General features: G+C 33.7%; 2 protein-coding genes across 15 annotated transcripts; one reads left to right on the top strand and one right to left on the bottom strand.

Moving 5' to 3' along the window:
• Nucleotides 1–4,612: 4,612 nt before the first annotated feature.
• Nucleotides 4,613–6,459, bottom strand: LOC140762769 (bidirectional sugar transporter SWEET4-like). Its single transcript, XM_073100717.1, has 5 exons — nucleotides 6,041–6,459; nucleotides 5,921–5,957; nucleotides 5,466–5,844; nucleotides 5,254–5,373; nucleotides 4,613–4,850 (listed from the first exon to the last, which is right to left on the bottom strand). Exons 1-5 carry the CDS (start codon nucleotides 6,081–6,083, stop codon nucleotides 4,650–4,652), a joined length of 780 nt encoding a protein of 259 aa, XP_072956818.1. The 5' UTR covers nucleotides 6,084–6,459; the 3' UTR covers nucleotides 4,613–4,649.
• Nucleotides 6,460–12,013: 5,554 nt separating this feature from the next.
• LOC140765397 (uncharacterized) lies at nucleotides 12,014–22,292 on the top strand. Of its 14 annotated transcripts, none has more exons than XR_012105190.1 (11): nucleotides 12,014–12,184; nucleotides 13,521–13,537; nucleotides 14,396–14,486; nucleotides 14,576–14,785; nucleotides 17,464–17,586; nucleotides 17,763–17,820; nucleotides 17,905–17,978; nucleotides 18,708–18,796; nucleotides 18,865–18,937; nucleotides 20,655–20,725; nucleotides 20,814–21,314. XR_012105190.1 is itself a non-coding variant. In XM_073104499.1 (11 exons), exons 1-9 carry the CDS (start codon nucleotides 12,104–12,106, stop codon nucleotides 18,932–18,934), a joined length of 822 nt encoding a protein of 273 aa, XP_072960600.1. In that variant the 5' UTR covers nucleotides 12,014–12,103; the 3' UTR covers nucleotides 18,935–18,937; nucleotides 20,655–20,691; nucleotides 20,847–21,314. The 14 variants fall into 14 exon arrangements, 10 of the variants coding, with proteins under 10 accessions (XP_072960600.1, XP_072960590.1, XP_072960577.1 ...); XR_012105183.1 differs by having other exon boundaries at nucleotides 13,512–13,537; nucleotides 20,847–21,314; XR_012105181.1 differs by having other exon boundaries at nucleotides 13,512–13,537.
• Nucleotides 22,293–22,462: the final 170 nt, after the last annotated feature.

Raw genomic sequence — 22,462 nt, 5'->3', positions numbered from 1 at the left:
ACCCAAAATTTATTTACCAAATATATCTTACCCTAAATTTAGTACCAAATTAAGGGTCTTCTACTTTTTCCATCCTAACATCCATGTCAAACTTGTATGTCAAAGAGAAAGAGGAAATGTTATCAAGTTTAATTAGAATCTTCATCCTAAAATAAGTCCCTTATCTAATTAACATTTCATTTGTAGGAAGCCAACAAAATAATAAAATAAGATAAGGACTTGGCATTTAGTTTCATTTGGGGTAAACTAACTAACGAGGCAAGTTCTTTAGGAAAGAAAACACTATCAAGTTCACCGTTTAACGTTTCATATTGATTACGTTATTACTAAGCATATATATATCAAATAAACTACTATTTAGATGAGTATATTTATAAATAAAAATACATATAATATTATCTTATTTTACTCAATATTTTTTTAAGCTTTCAACACTTTTTTTTTAAATAGTAAGAATGCATAAAAAATAAGACACTTATATGCTTAGCATTTTACAGAAGAAAATACTATTTATTTTTTGCACTTCCATAATTAAAAGGCTAGGGTATTTTAAGTTTTTAGAGTAGTCGGTGGGTTAATATAGTTTCAAAGCTAAAGATCATGGAATCAAATTCGCAATTCCCACTTTTGCTTGAAAATATATAACTTCGCTCATTTGAATTAAATCAATCTTTTGGGTCAATCAAAATATCTCTACTAAAAAAAAATAAAGGAAACTGTCAGAATATAAAAATCATCGTTCTCTAACTGCTTAAGCTTTTAGAGTAGCGGGTGAGTTATTAGAGTATACATAAATAGATACGGTAAACTTAGTATCATTTTAACTATAAATAACTAATTTTGGTAGTAGGTTAAATGATTTAAATCTTAGCCTCCTTTTTTTTCCTCCTCTTTTCATTATCTTCCAACATTTGTTAAACTCTTCTAAGTCTTTTTCTTCTAGCTTAAGCAACCCCTTAAGAGCTCTCTCCCTCCCTCTATCAATTTCTTTCCTCTAACAATGACCTTCGTTCTCTTCATTAACCATAAGCTATATTTTCCACCATTATTCATTAAGATTACTTTTTTTAAATATTACAATTATGATTGTACCTTTTTTTTAAATCATTAAGATCATTGAGATCCTATATAAATTAATTATTGCACTAATTATGATTGTATTATTTTTTATTAACTAGTATATATCTCTAACTAATTAATTATCAATATTGTGAATGATTGCTCTGTTATTAAACATTTGTATTGCAATGAATTTTAGACTATAATATGGATAATTTTATATACTATATTGTAATGTGAATAATTTTAGTTATTACATATTTTAGATTGTTGGGTTGTTGTATTATGAATAATATCAAAATTATGATAATATCTTTTAGTTATCATAATGTAATGAAGTTCGATTCAGTCCCTTAGCAAGATGTTTGAGAATCTCATACAATACATTATTTAGCAAAAATAATTATGTCATGAACATTAGTAATATGAATAATTTTAAATCATAATAATTGTAAAGGGAAGAAGAAAATAGTATAATTAGGGGTGAAAACTGGTCGGATTAACTCCGACCCGACCCACTATCCGACCCGACTCGGATCGGATTCGGATAAAAAATTTCTATCCAATTCGGATTCGGATAGAATTTTTGAAAAAAATTCGGATACGGATTCGGATACGGATTCGGATACAGGTCGGATATATTTTTCGGATTCGAATACGGATATTGGATATCCGTTTACCCGCATATTTTTTTAAATGATTTACAGTTTTTAGTTTACTTATTTAAATAGTAAATAATTACTAATAATACGTTATATATTATTTATAGAGATTAATTTCTCTAATTTTATATATTTGACATACAAAAAAATTATTTGTTATCAAACTCTTAATAATTTTATGTTAATTATATTTAAATAAAATATTATAATTATTTTAAATTTAATCAATATCCGTTTAAGATTCGATCATTTATCTAAAAATTATCCGTATCCAATTAGTCAGAATATGGTTTTAAATTTGACTATCAGTCTAATATCCGTATCCAAATTCGTAACCGAACTAAAAATACGGATCCGGATATGAGTTGAGCACTATTCGATTCGTATCCGATCCGTTTTCACCCCTAAGTATAATAAATCATTATGTCATTAAAGCTTTTGTGTAATTATTGTCTTTCACACTTCTGTCATTTTTCTCATACATCTAAATTATTGCAAGTAAAAAAATTGTCTTTATGTTTTACGATATTTCTAATGAGATGGAATAATAATAAATAGTAAAAATGCTTTTATAAGGTAAGTGTTTTACTTAGATCTAGTTGGATAAAATACTAATATAATTAGCATTTCACTTAAAAGTTGGATCTGTAATAGACTGCTGATCATATCAGTGTTTTATTTCGTTAACAAACTACACACTTATCTTAGTGAATTTGATGGGAGATGGTTTATAATTGTTTGTATACAGCATATAATCTAGATATTGATCATATCAACATTTTTATTCAAGTAAACTGTCAATCAATTTAATAAATTTTTTAAAAAAATGCTTATTCTATAAGCATTTTGTTTGGTTACACCCTTGCCCGGCAAACAAATGATGTTGGCAAATGTTTGACTGTTGGTGATTAGCTTAACTCGGTGGTTCAACTTAGTTGACTCGGCTCAATTCAATGGTTTTGTGGTGTGTTGATTTAGAGGAGTAGCACAACAATTTATAGCTAGTGTAGCGGCTTAGAGTAATGGCTCGACGGTACAATACTTGGAGCTTAGATTAGATGGCTTTATATGTTACTTAAAAGTTTAGTGAGGCTTAAGTAGATTTGTATCAAGGAAGGGTTAGCTTTTTATTCGTGTATATATATATATATATATATATATATATATATATATATATATATATATATATATATATATATATATATATATATATATATATATTGGTGCCCTTGAAATTGCTATTATAAGATAGATTATTTAAAGCCCGTCAAACTCTCTTTAATTATAATGGTATTTATAGTACTAAATATCTTTATACTATCCTCATGGAGAGTGGGGTTCGTTTTAAATTTTATAGTACTAAATATCTTTCTTTCCCTTCTAAGGTGCTTTCTTTGATTAGCCGCAAATAATAAGCTTTAGACAAAGGATTCATATAATCTTCTTTACATCTATTCTCATAATGTCGGTTCTTAGAGCAATTCCAACCGGGCTCTATTGCTAGTAGTAGGGTTTCAAATTTGGAGCCAGAGCCCCACCAAAAAAATAGAGCCCAGCTTTATTATTTTTTTAAGTTTTTTAAAAATTTCAAATTTGTCCAATAAGTATTACATTTAGCAATTTTAATTTCATTTGTATCCTTTATTAAATAATTTAGTTAGTAAACTAAGTATATAATTAGTTTTAAATTGATTTTTAACAAAAATAATTCAAGGTCTCATCGAGACCTTTGAAATGAGTCTAATATCAAATAATTTTTAAGTTAATTTAAATTTAAAATTTTTATTATTTGTAAAAATGAGTCTAATATTTTATTATTTATAAAATAAATATTTAATTATTATTTAAAATCAATGTGTCCTAGACTCAAAATTATTTCCCAATGTAAATATAAAATATTAAAATACTATGAAATACATCAAATAAAAATTACATTAAATATCTATTGTTTTTATTATTAAATATTAATTTCTGCTTATTTTGTGTAATGTAATTTTGATATTTTTAATTAATAACATGTAATGTTTATTTCGATGTTTAATATAATTTTAATATGTTTAATTAAAAAATTAATAATTTAAAATTATTTCTAAAACTATGAGATATTAGTCTTATTTTAAATATCTCGATGAGAGTTTTCTAACCATATATTTTTTATTAAACAATAATAACACTAAGAAAACCTATTTAGTAATTTATAATATATATATATATATATATATATTTATTTATTTATTTATTATTTTAATAAATATGAAACCCGGTGGATTGGAGTGTGAGGCTCTTGGCTCTATATTTGGAGCTTTTGTTGGAGATGCTCTTAAGCTTGCTACAATGCTAATAGTCCATTTTTTCATACTTTAAGTTGAAGATTCCTCTTACTATTCCTCCTCTTAAGGAATGTCCGAATTATTTTCGGAAAGATAATATCAACTCAAAAATAAGATCTTTTGACTTCTTATTGGAAATCATTTGGTCAATAATATGGAAGGAAAGAAATAATAGATAGATTCGTTGGGAGGCCAAAACAAAGGACTAATCGCAACAGATCTGTGATAATTGGGAGATCTACTATCCTAAAAGTCCAAATTAATGTGATCTCTCTTTGTAATCTTAATCTTTCTTAGTATATTTTAGTTAAAGATTAGTCCTCATTTTCTCTCAATATAGTGTGTATATATATATATGTGTGTGTGTGTGTGAAAAGAAAGGAAAAAGTAGAAAATGTTCATGCAAAATAATGGATCCTCGTACAATTCTTTATAACAGATCAATAGTTTGACATTGGATCAGTAAGAGGATATATGCAAGACCAATTAAAGCAAAAGGACTCTCAAGCACTACAAGCTAGGCTTGTATGGAAAGTTTCACCACCATAATAGAAATTGGCATCAAGAAGGAGAAGATATAATTGAGTAGATTAAAACACTACATCTCTCGGATCTCAGGCTTGTGGTCATTGGGAGGCTCACTGCCCACTTTGATGCTATCTTCCATGACTACCACCTCACTCATCCCCACCTCTCCTTTCCTTTGCCTTGCTTTTATTTGCTTCTGAGTAGATTTGTAGTACATGGCATAGAGAACCAGTTGTGCCACAGCAAACATCACTCCGAGACCATTAGGAATCTGCCACAATGCTCCCATGATTGGATCAGGTATGTGGTTGAGTAATATAAATAATTCTATAGAAAATAGATCAGATCCGATAGCCTAAAGTTGGCGACTAATTTAAAAGCTTAAGCTGGTAGAGAAGTTAAAAAAGGAGTTCAAAATACAACTGTTTTTATCTTGAGTAATTTTCTTCAATCAATTGCGTGCTTCAAACTCAATTAATTGGACCCATTATAGAGTGCCAGACAAGAAAGCAAATCTGATAACAGCTGATTCGGCTCAAATCTTGCATGAATGTAGACAAAAACACTCAAAGCTATTATTGACTAGCTACTTGTAGCAGTAGAATGTTGCCATGTGTCTGTGGGTCTTCAAGAGAAAGAGAGAGAGAGAGAGTTTGGTAGAAGGAATAACTTACAGTGATATAAAGATCAAAGCGGATGAGAGCGTAGGCAGTCCAGCAAACGCCATTAAAGAAAGAGGCAAGAGAGAGGAAGAGAGGCATGTACTCTACGCTCCTTGTCCGTATCACCATTTTCTACAAGGAATATATAAATCAACAGAACTATCGATCATAAAAGATCCCAAAAATCTCGCAGAACCTCGCATGAAAGATCGATCGATGCATACCATGACGGACAGCGGCGAGACGTACATCAAAGTCCCGAAGAAGACGCAGAGGATGCCGACGACCATGGAGCGGCGCTCGTGGGTGTGAGCTAGCTGGAGGACGAGCAGCGCGACGAAGCCGACGAAGGCGACTTCCAGGAGGAGTGCAATGAGCACCTGGATCCTCTTCCTGCCATGGGAGTAGAGGAGGAAGAGGAACACATAGGAGAGCTCTATGGCCATGCCTGACCCATTGATGGTTATGACCAGCAGGCTATGTGGATGCACCGCAGGGAGCCCATAGACCACCCACATCATGCAGTTGAGGAGGGTGCAAAGGTATGGGACTGGTGAGAATTGTTCTACTGAACGCTTCTTCCATATCCTTACAAATGTTGGCCTAAACAATTGACAAATCCAAATGAGACGTTTGAGATTTGTAGCAAAAGATTGAAAGTAGATGTCCGTATACTTACACTGGTGATAAGAACAATCCTAGTGAAATTGCATTGCCTGCAAAAGGATTAATTAAAAAAAGAGCTTTGTGATTCAAAGCAAATCTATATATGAACACAAGACAAGCCATATTTGACTACCTAAGATCCCGACTGCAGTTCGAATGCCATCAGCAGAAACCATGGCTAGCTTCCTAAAAGCTGAGAGGACTCAGAAGCACAGTAGTAGAAGATAAAGTTATGGTCTCAAGAAAAGAGCAAAGGGGGTGTTTAGATGAAGGATATGAATTGTTAAGGATGGCTTTCTATCTCTCTCTCTCTCTCTCTATAATTTAAATGACTACACACCCTGATGCTTATATGTTTCAGACTGCCGTTATCCTCTCCACCACTCCGTGTTAAACCCTCCAGCCAAATGTAGTAACACATGCCAAAACATAGAACCTAACATTTATTGTACACGCCAAGAGCTTGTAGCTGAGCTACCTACCAAGCTAGCTCTTTCACAAAGCTTATCCATTGCCAATCGTGTTAGCGATCATGTCGAAGACTAACTCCAGCATTCCAAAAGAGAAGAAAAGATTGACTAAATGACTGAAGCACTACAAGAAGTACTCTCCATCATATCTTTTTTCATCCTCATCTTGAATTTAATGTGAGTACACCATGTGTCATGCGTTCCAAAGTAATTTTGCATGTGTAGTTGTTTACTTGTGTGTATAAATATTTCTGTTTGTGTTATCCTGTTCCCACGTATCCAGAAACTTGGGCATTTTCTGTAAGCTTAACTGTGTAGATGAGGTGTAACAATGCAAACGGAGGACGAGATTATAATTCAAGGGAGTATAATTAAGCATCACTAGTGATTAGAGTTGCTTAATCAAGGAAAAATTCAAAGATGTATAACTTAAGATGAGTTTTTGATCAGACCAGAGATGAGTTTTTGATCAGACCAGTCATGTTTAAATTTATTTTTATGAAATATATTACTCCTCAAACTTATTACCAAATGGAGTTTAATTTACCGTAGCCCTAATAAAAATGCCGAACTAATCAGCATTTTATCTCTAAGCAAAAATGCTAATCAGTTCAACGTTTTATATATATAAATCTCGTTAACTTAATCTTTTAGCAGTTAAGGAAAAAATTGTCTAGCTATAAAAACGTTGAACTAATTAGGATTTTTGTTATGGCTATAGTGAATTAGATCCTATTTGATAATAAGTTTGAGGAATAGCTTATTTCGGTAAAAAATAAAAATAAAAAAGGGTCTAGTTTGGTCAAAACTCACTTAAGATGAACTTCTTTTTTTTTTAACTACAGTCATAGAAATTAAGTAGGTTAGAAAAGATTATCTAACAATTACTCAATACAGAACCAGAGAGAAACTACTAGTAAATATCCAATATTCTACCTTCAATGGAGAAACCGTAATTATTTTCTATTAGAACAGATGAACTTGTCTAACTGGTAGCAAGCGGTGATTGACAAGCAATTCCTTTCAGTGATGTTCACCACCTACCAAGCTTTATTCCTCTTCACATGACATGTGGTACTCCACTTCAATTATAAGTCCTTTGCACTGCAGCCAAGAGGGAAAGGCAAAGAAAACCACGGACCAGTGCAAAATGGCTACAGTGGAAGAACATTGTGAGAATTTACATTGGTTTAACATCTCAAGCAAAGCAAGGAAAAAAGCACTCAACACAGTTCTACTTATCAAATCCATAGACTGTTCTCACCGTCTCTTTGTGATATTTGGATTGTAAGACATGGAGATAAGTGGGTCCATAGAAAGAATAGATAAGACACCTAACAGAAGCCTTCAAGAAAACTTTGTTTTAGATGACATGGGTTTATTTGGCTTGATTTACAAATATGAGAAGCCTTATTTAACGTGGCAATTACTTATGCATTTTTCTTCGCAACTTCAATGAGTTTTGATGGTATTTTATAGCTATATGGTTGGTTTGATCATGATTGTCTTCTCCATATCCCTTAATTTTCACCAATGCATTCAAGTATCTCTTGTAGCCATATAGCTTGTGATGTCGTTGTTGCTAAGTATTCAGCTTCTGCCAATGAAAGCTCCACAATCTTTTTCTTCTTAGATCCCATGAACCTATGCCAAAAAATATAATCAGAAGTGCTTTTCATATCATTAAGACATAATAAGACTTCTTCTGCCTTATACCATTTGCCATAGTCATTACAAGTATCTCAAAACTATAGTAAAGTGATTTTGAATGTTCCTTCTTCATTTTAGTACTTTTGCATCATATCTTTGTTGAATTCTTTTTAGTATCTTCTTATTATTGCTAATGAATATAAGATCTTTAACATATAAAGAGATAATAATTAAGTACATTACTACCTTCAATCTCGGAGTATAGAGTATGTTCACTTTTGCTTTTGTTGTAGCCTTGCTAGTAAAATATTTATCTAACTATACCAACTCTTGGTGCTTGTTTTCAACTTCTTCAATTCGTAGTCTTTATCTTATACTCCTCCCTCTTCTTAAATTCTATTAAAAAATGTGGACTTCAGATCAAGTTGATAAATATCTCATATCTTTTGTGCAGTAAAAGAAATTAATGTTCTAAAGGTTTCCAATTTTGTAACTAGAGCAAAAGTTAAACAAAATTATTACCTCACTTTTACTTGAACCTTTAGCTACAACTCTCACCTTATGCTTTTGGACACTTCCATCTGGATTTATTTGTATACTGTAAATTCATTTGACTCCAACTATTTATCTATCTTTTGGACGATCAACTAGCGCCGATGTGTTATTATTCTCTATCATATAAATTTCGTCCTTCATTGCTTTTATTCGAGAGTCATTTTTCTACTTCGTCAAAGTTTTTGGGCTCTGCATCACAAAAGTTACATGATTCATAAATATCTCTCAAACTACTTACTTTCCTAACTTCAGTCTTGGAAATGTCGAACTCCTATTGGAGCTTGTAGTTGAGCTTGAGCTAGGGGATGACTATGGAAAAGTTCTTAATTGACTCTTCGTTTTCATCTTCTTGAATATTGAAAAGTTCTTGCTCTTTTCCTTAACTCTAATTCTAAGAATCTTTCACCAAATACATCTCTACAAATGATTAGCTTCTTGCTTTCAATATTATAGAGCATGCAACCTTTGGTACTAATGCTATATCCGACAAATATACGCTTATCATTTTTATCATCAAAATTTTGTTTTTCTATTCGCAGGAATATGAGCATAACATAAACATCCAAAAAATTTTAAGTGACATATCGATAGTTTTATTCTATACCATGCTTCTATTGGAACTATATCCCCCACTACTGTTGTAGGGTATCTGTTCATGACATAAACAATTGTAGATACAGCCTCAGCCCAAAAGTTATAGCCACCCTTTTTCCTTGAGCATTGTTCTTGTCATTTTCACAATTGTTCTGCTATTTCTTTCTACAACACTATTTTATTTCGAGCTATATGCTACACTTAATTATCAATGTATACATTCATCTTCATAAAATTTGTTGAAGTTCTTTGAGGTATATTTACTATATCTATCACTTCTTAGAATTTTAATAACATAGTCACTCTACTTCTTTGATGTAAGCTTTAAACTTCTTGAATACTTTGAAGGCTTCACTTTTCACTTTAAGCAAATAAATTCATATTATTCTTATATAATCATCTAAAAAAATAATTAAGTACCTATTATTGTTAAAGAATGGAGTCTGTATTTTTCTGCATATATCTATGTGAACAAGCTCTAAAAGTGCTTTTGCTCTCCACACTCTATCTATATAAAATGATGAGCCGGTGCTTTCCCAGATTATATGCTTCACATGTCTCTAACTTATTCTCGATTTTAGGTAATCCATTCACTATACCTTTTTGGCTAAAGCATCTTTAGTCCTTGAAAGTTAAGCTAACAATATCTTTTATACCACAATCATGTATCATCTATAACATCACTTTTCAATACAATATGTGATATATATTTCTGTTTCAATAATGATTTATCTTATATTTTACATATCAAATATTTTACAAGTATTATCATCAACATGGATACCATTTTGCACCAATTGCCTAACACTTAACATATTATGTACTAGGTCTGATACAAGTAAGACATCCCTTATATATCTTACTTATTTTTTTGTTTCCACAGATATAATTGTAACATCTCGTTAAAAAAAAAAAAATTCTAACGAGAGCACGTGCGATGAACCCTAAGGCGCATACGTGTCGAGCAGTACAATTTTCGAAGCTAAACCTCCTATCCAATTGCCATCAAATCAGTATGCATTTCGAGAATGTCCAAAAGATCACATTTTATACTCATGAAGGCTACTACGAGTACCTGGTTATGCCTTTCGGGTTAACTAATGCCTACACCACCTTCCAAGAGCTGATGAACAACATCTTTAGGTCACACTTTTGTTAGTATATGTTAGTTTTCTTTAACGATATTTTTGTGTACAACCCTACTTAGAGGGTACATCTTCAACACTTGTGGAGTGCTCTCACCTTACTATTCCAACATCACTTTCATGTAAAGCACTCTGAGTGCTTATGGGGTCAGCCAAAAGTGGAATATTTGAGTCATATCACTTATAAATTTAAGTTCTATTCGCTATTTGATGAATTAGAAATAAGTTTGCAACCCAAAATTTGAGATAGTTTAAGAGGTCAAAATGTGTCGTTATTAGAAAAATAGTGGTGGAAGATGCTATAAGATAATAAAAGATAGTCAATTTAGAAGAACATATTTTTATACGCTTATTACAAAATTAAAGGGGTTGCCTCTTAAAGGAGTTGCTTCTAGATGCACTGTTGAAAATATATGTCAATTGTATTTTTATAGTCAACGGTTCAATTGATTATCTTTACAATCTCAATTTCCAAAAGCGTTCCTTCAAAATCTCATAATATAAAATTGTTTAAGTACATTTGAAATAAAAGAATCAACGAACAAACTTTATTTTGAAAGAATTCTAGAGTAAAGGACCTAAATTTATATATTCAATAGCTATATAACTCCTTGGCTATCTTTCAAATCATAAAAGAAGCTAGAGATTGTATATTAGGAAGATTTATATTTTAGAGAAAATGACATCTATACTCCTCGATCTTTTTATTTATAATTCATCATACACAAGATAAAATTTTAAAATATATTAAAATAAGGTTCTGAAATTTAATGAAACATCATATTATTCTAGCCGTGGATAGTATGCCTCCAAAACTAGTCATCCCAATAACCAAGTGGACAAAATAAAGTATAGATTTTAGCACACTAATTGTGAAAATATTCAACCTTCTTGAGATAATTTGAAAGATAATTTTAAGATTGACCTTTTTCTCCTCTTGGACCATGGTGATATTGATGTTGTTGCTTCCGTGACATCCTAATATCAATGATTTTTTTTTTTTTTTTTTTGCCTTGTGGAGCTTCTTGGTCAGGACTTTGGCCTCCATTAGGTTATAAAGCAACTTGACATCATTGGGATTAGAGGCAAGGTGCTCCTTCTCATTATCGACTGGGGTTGTAGAGTCCACAATGACGTTGACAGTAGAGATTAGGGAGGAAGCTCAATCTAGGCTTACAGTTAAATTTGGATCAGGGGCTTTGAAATCCTTTATCTCAATAACTAATGGATCTAAGAGCCAAAAGACGAGTAAGGTGTCCACTAGTGAGGAGGGAGAAGGTGGAGATGTGAGGTTTGAGAGTGATATAGATGGTGAATGAAGGTGCAGATGGAGATAGGTAGGGTTTGGAGTAGTATTAGATTATTAGTCAATCGGGTCGGGTTGAGATAAGGTCCAGTAGATAGATGTAACTTACTAACTTAGTTATTTATATTATGCAGGTAAACGAATATCAAATATCGGTATTCGACAAATTTGCCTATACTCATATCTGGACTCGTATCTGGGTTTTTTTCCTTTATAAGCGTTACTCGTTTCCGATTCGTATCTAGGTCAGGTAGGGCTTTTGCACCGGAATTCGATCCATGTCCGGTTCGGGTAGAGTTTTTACACCCATATCTGATCCGAGTCGATAGCAGGTCTAACTCCGACCCGTTTTCACCCCTACTAGTGTTTTAGCCCAATCTTTGGTTGACCGCCCACGGGCTTTTCGCCACCGGAAGGAGGTAGTCCACACCCTCTCTTTCCCATTGTTCCCTTTCGATCTCCTACAAGAGAAGTTAATGGGAGGCGCGGTGTTACGGATCGCCTTCCTCTCGCTTCTCTCCTTGTCTTCCCTTCTCCATGAAGCCGGAGCTCATCAGGTGCCCCCGTTCTTCCATTTTACCCTCTCTTTTATTCGATTATTATACTTCCCAAATCCAATCGAGTAGTTTGAGCTACTTAGATAGCAATATAATTCGGAAGAATCTAGGAGTTAGGGTTTGTTGTATCTCCTCAATTTTGGACCTCTGTGCGGTTTAGTGATCATGAAGAGATCCAATTGCATCTTTTCCACATTTTTAACTGAAGAATGTAGAAGGATTTGCGGCAGATAGGTGAAAGATTAATAATTTGGAAGGGGTTGGAATAATCAGTGGAAGAATCCTTGGAAGCTACCGAGTGAAATCTCTATGGTTCTATTATATTTTCAGCCTCTACCGGTGTATTTGATTGATCTCGCTATTGAAATGCCTCTGGTGCATCAGAACTTGAACATATTTCCTTTAGGACCAAAATCCTATGCATTTATGTAGGCATAAAGAGAGATTGAACTTGGTTTGATATAGGTATGAAAATATTCAATGACTTGTTTCACTTTTTTTTTTCCTTTCGGGGCTTTGGGGCACAAAGTTAACCTTGTGTCAAGATCTTCATTATCTTAAATGAGAATTGGCTCTTGGTAAAGGTTATACTGTTATTCTGTTAATTCAAAGAAAGCATGAGCTTTTCTAATGGTGTATAGACTATAGAACAAACTTCATTTCTTTGATCTTAACAACCCTATGTTGGTGCTTATTGCGAAATACTGTAAAATAAGAACTTCGAGTTACTACTGCCAACTCCCATCTTCATTTCCCTAAATAAGCACCTAACCAAGTGAACATAAATCGTTTATCATGTTTGCCTTACAAGTCTCTAGTAGAGGAGACTGAGAATTGATATCACCTAGTCTTCGAAATTCAGATAAGTTGGAAAATTTTGTAACTGATATTCATAATCTTTCTCTTGATCCAAAATAAGACTCTAGCTTTTGGAAAGGAATCTTCCTGACATGTAGCAGGTGAGAATTTGGAATGGTCAATTTCAAATGTGAAGAGGATAGTTTTCTGATTTTTCTCAGGAAACTCTTTATGGCTATCTAGTCACTCAGTGACAAATTACTTTCCTTTTGTACTGAGCTAATCAGCAACTATGTTCAATGTCTACATATGTGCTGTAATACATATATCCTGGTATCTGTCCAGATTATGCTGAATACAAACAATTTGTTCCCTGTACTGATTTCTGCCCATTTGGATGAATAATCACCTAAAATTAGCTCTGTATGTGACATAGTCATTAATTATTTCTTCTAACTTATTCTACTTTTCGGTACTCCTTTAAAGATTTTCTTCCCATCATCTAATGCTGAATTTGTTTATGCTCTAGGAGCTTCAGGGAACTACTGGATCGAGGTAATATGCTGTGAGATGTGCCTCTGCTTGCATACCTCCTTGCAATTAAAGTTTAGGCCATTTTTTTCCCTTACATTACAGAAGTTATATACTTATATCTCATGATTTGAGTGTCTTTATACCAGTTTAGATCATATTTCACGTTTTTCTTTTGGATCTACTCATGGAGTGCATTCATTTGAGTCGGCTTAAACAATCTAAGGTTATATATTCCCTAGAGGCTTGTCGAATCAGCTGAACTCGATCCTGATCTAGGTCCGATCTAAACTCTCACTCTCTCTCTTTCACTCTTTCACTCTTTCTTCTCACTCTCTTTTTCTCTCTTTCTCTCTTTTACTTTTTCTCTTATTAATATATAACCATTATTTCTCTTACGAAGAGATCTAGCTCCGGCGGGCGACGCTGATCTAACTCTAACAAATTCCGACAAACTTTGGTATATAATTTTTTAATTTATTTCTTTATTTTCTCTCACTCACTCTCTTTTATATTTCTTTTTTTTCCTTAGTTTTCATTGCATTATAGTTTTTCTTTCTTTATTTTCTTATTTTTGGTAAAAAAATTCTAAATGTTTAAATTTTTTTATACATTTTTAAATAATATTTAGAATTTTACGTAATTAAAAATTTCAATCCAATCCAGGTGACCGGTACGACCGATACGTATCATTTTTTCTAAAGATTGGTCCCGATGCCGATTTTTTGAACCTTGCTAGAATCTATGTGATAATTATGTCTAAATCTTGAATTGTTCTATTTCATGATGTATCAGTAACTAATATCATAATATATCTTGCATATCTGTTTATTTTATGTTATTGCGTTGAAAATATATTTAGCGCATAGCTTGTGACTGCAGTTTTAGAACTCTTTTGCAAGAAGATGCACACAAGCACGAAATCCATTGTTCTAGAGAGCGGAGTCGAGCAGCATGGAAAATCATTGAGGAGGTAGAGCATGTTGCATTCCGGTCTTGGTACTATCATTAATTTCTTTTTGTTGATTGTCTCATACTAAATATATTTATAATGCGATGCAGTATCTAATGCCCTTTGTGGAAAAAGAGCAATATGAACTTTCAAGCAAGTGCAGGCTTCATCGAGACAATGATATGTTCCGTGAACAAGAGGAGCACAAGATTCATGTTGATATAAATGAATGGCGTTGTGGCTTTTGTAAGAAAAGCTTTCGTGCTGAGAAGTTCCTTGACCAGCATTTTGACAACCGACACCATAATCTCCTGAATGATGTATGTTTTCCTTAGAAACTGATGAACTAGTTTAACAAGTAGCTTACTGGAGCTGTTAGTTTGTCCCATCTGTATAGACGATTTTACTGCGGAAGGAAGGTTGGACTTTGTAGGACTCCTTGAACAACAATAGAAAAGATCGACTGAATGATAAATCACCATTTACCACCTTCAATAAGAGAGTAAAATATACCTAATAGCTGGCTTAGTCCCCATGGGACCCTGTCTATCCCTCAAACCAAACACAAAAAAGAAAAGTTGGCCTACTATTGGGTATAGTTTGCTCCCCCTTATTGTGATAGTAATTCAGCTGGGGACTAAACCAGCTACCCCTCATAATATAAGGAATTCCCTTTGGGCCCATGAGACTCCTCAATTATGTGAGGGTACCAGACTTAGTCCCCAATCTTCAACATATTCATTTTCTGTTAGGTTTTCTATTATATGATTTCTTTTAATTTTCATCACAATTCATTGTTTATCATAACAAAAGAGCTTTGAACCTTTGATCATGTTTAAAGAAAATATTCTGTGTAGTAGAATTTTTTTTCACTAGGTTATCTTGTTGTCATTTGTTTATTTATCTTTAATCAACTACATTATATTGTTGAAAGTTCCTTCTATCTTTTCTCTTGATCAGGATCAACTTCTCTCTATATGACTTTCATAATTTACACCTTTTTGCATCAAGCTTGTATAGCCATCTCGTGTCTGTAATATGCAAGAAAAATTAATGCCTTGTAGAAAAGCCAACATCCTAAAGTTTTAGGGTCCAAGATCACTCAAATGAAAGATAAACATGAAAGGCTCAGAGGCAAAAAAGATAAAAGGGGGAAAATAGGAGGAAATATTACAAAGTTCTTTTTTCTAATTATTGTTGTTGAGGTAGCAACTTGTAGCCAACAGATAACAGTTTTTCTCCTTATGTTAGTTTGATCTATATGCTTAGAGAAAGAGAAAAAAAAGAAAATAACAAAAACAAAACAATGGATGATTAAGTCAGATTTTCTGAAAGTAGTGCAACTTTTAGCCAACAGGTTTTGATGCTCTTTATAATAGGAAAGTATTGAATAATGTGCTAATGAAATATATTAGTTGTGCAACCTAGAAAGTGGATGCAGTAAAGCACTGAAAAGTAAGTTGTAATTTTTGACACTTCCATCAAAACTGGATGGTCAATATTTTATTCAAGGAACTTAGAGTAACACCAACAGGATTTAATTTCTGCTGATGCCTCTTTGCTTGAGTGGCTGAATGCTATATTATTTACAAAGTTATTTTTTCCAACTATTGTTGTTGAGGTAGCAACTTATAGCCAACAGATAACAGTTTTTACGTTAGTTTGCTATATGCTTAGAGAAAGAAAAGAAATGAAAAGAACAAAAACAAAAACAAAAAAATGGATGATCAAGTCAGATTTTTTGAAAGTGATGCAACTTTTAGCCAACAGATTTTGATGCTCTTTATAATAGGAAAGTATTGAGTAATGTGCTAATGAAATTTATTAGTTGTGCAACCTAGATTGACAGAAGTGGATGCAGTAAAGCACTGAAAGTTAAGTTGTAATTTTTGACACTTCCACCAATACTGGATGGTCAATATTCTATTCAAAGAATTTAGAGTAACACCAACAGGGTTTAAGTTCTGCTGATGCCTCTTTGACTTTGTGAGTGGCTGAACGCTATATTATTTATTTGCCTAGTAACTCTCAGCTCTTGTGTAAATCAAATAATAATTTAATATGTATTATTCACTTTTAAATGAAAATCATCAAGGAATAAATGGACAGAATTACTGCACATTGTGCATATTGTGAATTAGACTATGCTCCTGTTATAAGAGTATTTTAATCTTCTACAAACTTTATCTTCTACTATCTCCAATGTAACCACTCTCTCCGTCTCTATTAAGTACCTATGTCTCTTAAGTAGGAATGTCTAGGTTTATTTTTACGTGACTAAATTAATAGCACCTTACTCTGTCATTATAGTTGATGATATCAGTTACATGCATAATGTTCCTCCTTTAATTGAACAGCTAAACTTCATGTATATGTATGTAACGTACAAAGTAAATACTTGTGACAGGGAGCAGCAAAGTACAGGAAACCATGATTTGTTTAATTTAGATGTTTTACAATTTACACTTGTACATTGAGTAATTAAAAGATTAAATATATGAAATGGTCCAATAGAATGTACTTCAAGTTGTGTTCTTTGGAGGTAATGCCAATATTTTGTAAAGTTCTTATTCTTCTTTTTTGTGAAGAAACGAAGTAACAAACAATATTCCATAAAGTTTAAGTTTCAGGCTCTTTGATGAATTCATATCATGATGATAATGTGGTTTTCAATTTGATATTCAGCATCTTCTTCTTTTTTCAATATTTTGGTATTTTATAGTCTCCAGTTTTTAGTATTTTCCCCAATACTGTTTAGTGATCTAGATCAAATTTATCTGGTCTCTTACTAACTGGTATTCTCATCATTTGGCATTCATCTATGATACTTGTCTCAGTACTTTACATGGCTTCAGTTTCTTCCCTGATTCTTGGATGTTGTTGAATATTGAAGTTCTCTAGAGATTTTTTACATGCCATAATTCTATTCTTTAACCATTTTGATCATATTTTGTTGAGGTTAGAAGGTAGAATCCTTAAATTTTTGCATTAAACCCAGAGTGAAGGACGATGCTTGGCAGATTTATGTGGAGCCGTCCACTGTGATCAGATGATCGAGTCCAAGAAGACAAAGACTAAATGCAATCCTGCAGCTGCTGCCAGGAACCGCCATCGTTGTGAGGTTTTCAGTTCTCACTCAATTAGTTATTCTCTGTTTCATGCATTATAATTTTGTCAAATACTATGACTATCCTGCAGAGTGGGTACTTTGGGATATAATGTGATATAAAACAGAGTTTCTCCCATTAGTATCCTGATGTACGGCTTATCTAAAATAGAGTTTTCTCTTTGTTGCAGAGCCTGGCAGATAGTTGCTTTCCTGTTAAACAGGGTCACTCAGCAAGCCGTCTTCATGGTACCGTTCTAGCTGTCTGAACATTGCAAAGTCTGCCTCTTGTAGACTGTCATGAGATGCCTCCTGATGTAATTCTATTTGCAGAATTTTTTTTGCGCCAATTCTGTGAAGCTCATACATGCAGTGGAGGACCTAAACCATTCTCTAGAGGGGGAAAGGTGAGCATTTGTATTTAAATTGATCTTTTTTTTTTCCTTTTTTTCCCCCCTTCTCTGAGCTTGATCTGTACAAATATTCTGTTAGCCATTGGAAGGACCTGGTCCTGCACATCAAATAAGCTCTGTATTGCAAATGCTTAAATTCACTCCTGTACAAAACAGCCTGCTTGGCTGCCTAGGAAGTAGGGGCCTGAATTAGGCAGCGCACTGCTAGAGCTTGCACAGGCATCTTCTTTCATTTTGTATCAGGTTTTAATCCGTGGGCTGACATTGAAATTCAAATTGGCTGTAGTTGCAAAATGCCAGGACACCATTAGCTTAATATGTTATTAATATATATTTTTTTTTCAGTTCTACATCAGTATACATTTTTGTTTATTAACAATTGCCTGGTGCCGCCCTGATTTATTTATCTTTTAGCCATATTAACTATCTATCCACCTAGGCACCCATAAGCACCTATAGGTTAGGCGGTCTCTGGTTTGCTCTTTTTGCCTTGTTTTAAAACTTAAATGATGAACTCATGAGCCAAGAGTCAACAAGATCCATTAATGAGATTCTTTGGCCATATGATACATGTTTACAACTTTTCCTTGATGCTATTTTTCTATAAGCCCAAAAGGTTTGTACTTGTACTCAGAATTTTATTCTCTAATAACTGAATGTCAATTAGAAAATATGAAATGAGATAGTAGTTGCTCACCTCTTACTGAATTTTTATCCGTGCAGAAACAATCGAGCACATTTTACCTTGCTATTTGCATCTTAACCGTGCTCCTGTTGCCTGTGTTCTATCTTTTGGTTTACTTGCACCAAAGGTATGTAACTTGAGATGATTAATAAGATAATGTTCTGAATTTTACTCTGATATTATTTTGTTTTGAAGGGAAATGAGAAAGGGAATCCAAGACCTGAAACGCATTCCAAAAGCTGGTCGCAAGACAAAGCCCTCTTAGTTGGTAAGATCTCTCATTGGGTACTACAAATTTAAGGAATACTCTCCGTAAACTTCTAGCTCTCCTATGCTCATAATGTGTAGGTAATCTTACAAGCAAGTACTTAAGCACTAGGGGATTCTTGTGTCAAACCAGCAAGGAATGTTGTGCAGATGGCATAGGGATTGTCAGTTAGCTATTGGCATGATAAATGCTGACGACATAGTTGTCCTTACGCCATATAATGTGTGTTGAGTCTGCACTGGGTTGCATGGGTTTGATACAAGACAACACAGGTCACCACAGGGAAGTAATAAGGTACTTTCCTACATCAGTGTCAATAAGGCACTGACATGATACATGATAACCTGAGCTAAAACAGCATCCCAACATGACAATCCATATTTCAAGGTGTTCTTGCAATACGCTATTGGGTTTTTACCAAAATGGAATAAATTTTTGACTGACAGAGCCTAACTGACCGAAAATATTCTGAATTTTGCTAGCATGTGCTTCCATCATACAGTTTAAGAACTCTCATCTGATCCTAATTTGGAAGATTGGGTTTCCAAGAAAAAATGGTCAGAGATGTGCATCTAAGTATGCTTGTTGATATGCATTAGTATGATCCAGATTATACTCCTTGAATATATTTGGGAAATGGCTAGGACTTCCTACATGGTGAAATTTATACTTGCATCAGATATGTTGACGCTGATAACTCCGGTCAAATGGGTAGACTGGTATTGGACAAGTCATCAGATATGCGGTTATGCTCTACCAAGGTTGTACTTGGAATTTGGGATTTTCGACAAGGCCTTAGTGCTGCACTAACTTTAAGAGGGAACCTCAGCTTCTTGGGGCACTGTGGGTTCCAAGATAAATACTGAGTGCATTCCATTGCAGTGTTGCAATTTATCACTACAGTGGATACTAAGTTACTAAATACCAAAGACAAAATGTTCCACTACTTGCATGTTCTTTTCTTAAACTTTATGACAATGAAATGGAAGAGAAAGAGAGAGGGAGAGACATAATGAACTAGTTACATGCCTTTCAAATGGAAGTAGAACTTTGTTAAAGGTAACAAGAAGAAACTAAGGACTGCGCCACGTGGTTCATGAAAAGTCAATTACAACCTGAGGTTGGCCGACAGGCTTAGTTGCTGCTCAATAGGTAGTCTTTTGTACTACTTGTCAGCTGTGAAGTAAGTGATGGACTCACCAAACAGCTGTGAAGTAAGCAATGGACTCACCAAACGATCTTCATTAGTGTAAGATGGACTGTGTTTCTATTTTTTATAAGTTCTATTTTGCCCGTTGTCTGATGGGTTGTTTAGCAGACTCATCTCATCTAGATTTACTCTATTCATATCTTGCTCATGTCACATTTATAGTCAAGTGATTTATAGGGTGACTGCAGGGTAAATGATTCCCAACAAGTAATCAATATCAGATGCATAAGCTTGCTCAGTTTTTGACACTTTTTTTAAATTGCAATCACAGCCTAGTTATCTTTGTGACTCCTCATAGTGGTAAGCCAATATTTGGTTTGCTGAATGCTGACAACTGATCGTTACTGGGTCAGGCCTCCATACCTTGTCAATAACTCGATGGCATGAGTCATTTGTTTTATAAAGAATGTAGTTATTACTTTGATCGTGCTTAAAAAATTCACATATTTAGATTTCAACTGGGTGGGTTATAAGATCTCCTGAATCAATTGTTGCCCCCATATTCAGGCACATCTTTCCAGTAATTTATGGCGGCTGCCCAGAGGTCTACTCTTGGACCACTCACTTGTGTTTTCAAGGTTTACTTATAATACTTGTTTGAGATCTCTTGTTTACTGTTCCAGGTTGATCTTTATCAATCTTGTCATATGTCTTCCAACTTGGCAGGTTTACTTAAAATTCCCTTTTTCCACACAACAGCTTAAACATATAGCTGGATGCTGTGTGAATTTTTCATGCATCAGTCAAGGACAGGATTTGTGGATAAAGCAAGATTCGTTTCCTAAGCAAAGCAGGGTTAGTTGGTCTTCTATGTCGATCTCCATCTGATCTTTGCTCTGTCCTATTCCTCTGACCTGCAGACTTGTCCTTTTGGAAATGGCTGCATGTAATGAAACCACAAGAAAGTTTACATTTTGACAAGCGCTCGAGTTAATGCCCATTTTGCCACTTTGTTTTGGCAGAACTGCTGATTGTTGTTAAATTTTTCGCTTGCAAAGCTTTAGTAGGGAAATCGACAAATGTAGTAGATTTTGTTACTTCATGGTCTTTGTAACTTCCAGTGTCTTCCTTGTTGTAAGAGAATTTTCGGCATCAGAAAATTCCTCGCTCCTATTTTGTCCTAATAAAAGAAGTTTGCTCAACCAAGAACTTTCATTGCTGCGAGTATCCGACTGCTTAACCTTCTCCCCTCTTTTCCTTTTTATTATTGTGTACAAAATTGTAGTAGGCCAGTCTCCTTTTTATCAGTTTCTTCCAAGACCACCTGGATGAATGCTTTTCTTTTTATTTCTTTTCTTTTCTTCTTGTGAGAAAAATTAGGTGTTCTTCTTTCCCCCTGTGCGACTGTTTATCTTTTCTAATTCTTAGTTTTGCTCCATGTGACTGCAAAAGTGGAACATCCTTTTATTGTATCAAGTGATCAATGCCTCCAGTCTTTACCATAAGGGATGACTTAGTCATTAAATGCAAATAGTTATTGCTCCATCTGAAACTCAAAATGCAGGATTTGCCAAATACTGTTAGTATTGCATATGTAAGAGATTCACCTTTCAATATCAAGGAATCAAAGAAAAGAAATTTCTCTTTTCATTAAAGGCAAAAAAAATAAATATTTGAAGTAGTTTGTTCCAACCAATGGATGAATTAGAATTTCTCCAACCAAACATTGGCCCCTTGCATGGTTCATGCGATTTATGATAAGGAAGGAACATCTATGAATCCTATTTATATGATTATTTGTTTAGATCTGACTTTTTGCAGGATGTCTTGTGGCAGTAAACCTATGACTCACCATATTACATGCTGAATGGCAGAGATTATTTGCTGAATGCATACTTCCTATCAGATAGAAGCACACTAGCTCTTTGTAATAAACAAGCAAGTTTTGCCACAGAACTCTAACAGCTTGATGTAAAGGTGAATCAAGATGCTTAGCTAGTCCCCTCTACCAGTGTGCCAATAAGGCACTAGTAGGGCACTTGCCAAACTAGCATGAGCCAGCATCCTCAGACAGGCTATCACTGAGAAAGAAGCCTTGTATCATGCAACATGTTGACCATGTTAAAGTTTGTATTATATCCAGTGGAGATATAAAACCACTAAAATTCAAATGGATATTCAAAAAGAAATGTGGTTTCATATCCATTGTGATGCATCATGAAGGCAATGAAAGTTCAAACAGAAAAATGAACTTTGGTAAACAACAAAATTCAAGTTAATCCTCAAAGGATATTCAGGTAAAGTAGGGATGAAGTTCAAAGAAATTGCAACAAAAATAAAAAGAGAGGAAAATTGTATACTAGGTCATGTTGGAC

This window comes from Typha angustifolia, chromosome 1 (assembly GCF_048772165.1).
Source record: "Typha angustifolia cultivar Huaian chromosome 1, ASM4877216v1, whole genome shotgun sequence".
In the NCBI taxonomy this organism is placed as follows: Eukaryota; Viridiplantae; Streptophyta; class Magnoliopsida; order Poales; family Typhaceae; genus Typha; species Typha angustifolia.
This window is presented reverse-complemented; position numbering and strand designations above follow the sequence as displayed.

Excerpts from the sequence above, each read along its gene's own strand:
- LOC140762769 (XM_073100717.1), bottom strand. The coding sequence starts at position 6,083 with ATGGTTTCTGCTGATGGCATTCGAACTGCAGTCGGGATCTTAG. Across the intron at positions 5,958-6,040 it reads AACTGCAGTCGGGATCTTAG|GCAATGCAATTTCACTAGGA; the intron begins GTAGTCAAATAT and ends ATCCTTTTGCAG. Across the intron at positions 5,845-5,920 it reads GGATTGTTCTTATCACCAGT|GCCAACATTTGTAAGGATAT; the intron begins GTAAGTATACGG and ends TCAATTGTTTAG.
- LOC140765397 (XM_073104547.1), top strand. The coding sequence starts at position 12,104 with ATGGGAGGCGCGGTGTTACGGATCGCCTTCCTCTCGCTTCTCTCCTTG. Across the intron at positions 17,587-17,762 it reads GGAACCGCCATCGTTGTGAG|AGCCTGGCAGATAGTTGCTT; the intron begins GTTTTCAGTTCT and ends TCTTTGTTGCAG. Across the intron at positions 17,821-17,904 it reads CTCAGCAAGCCGTCTTCATG|AATTTTTTTTGCGCCAATTC; the intron begins GTACCGTTCTAG and ends TTCTATTTGCAG.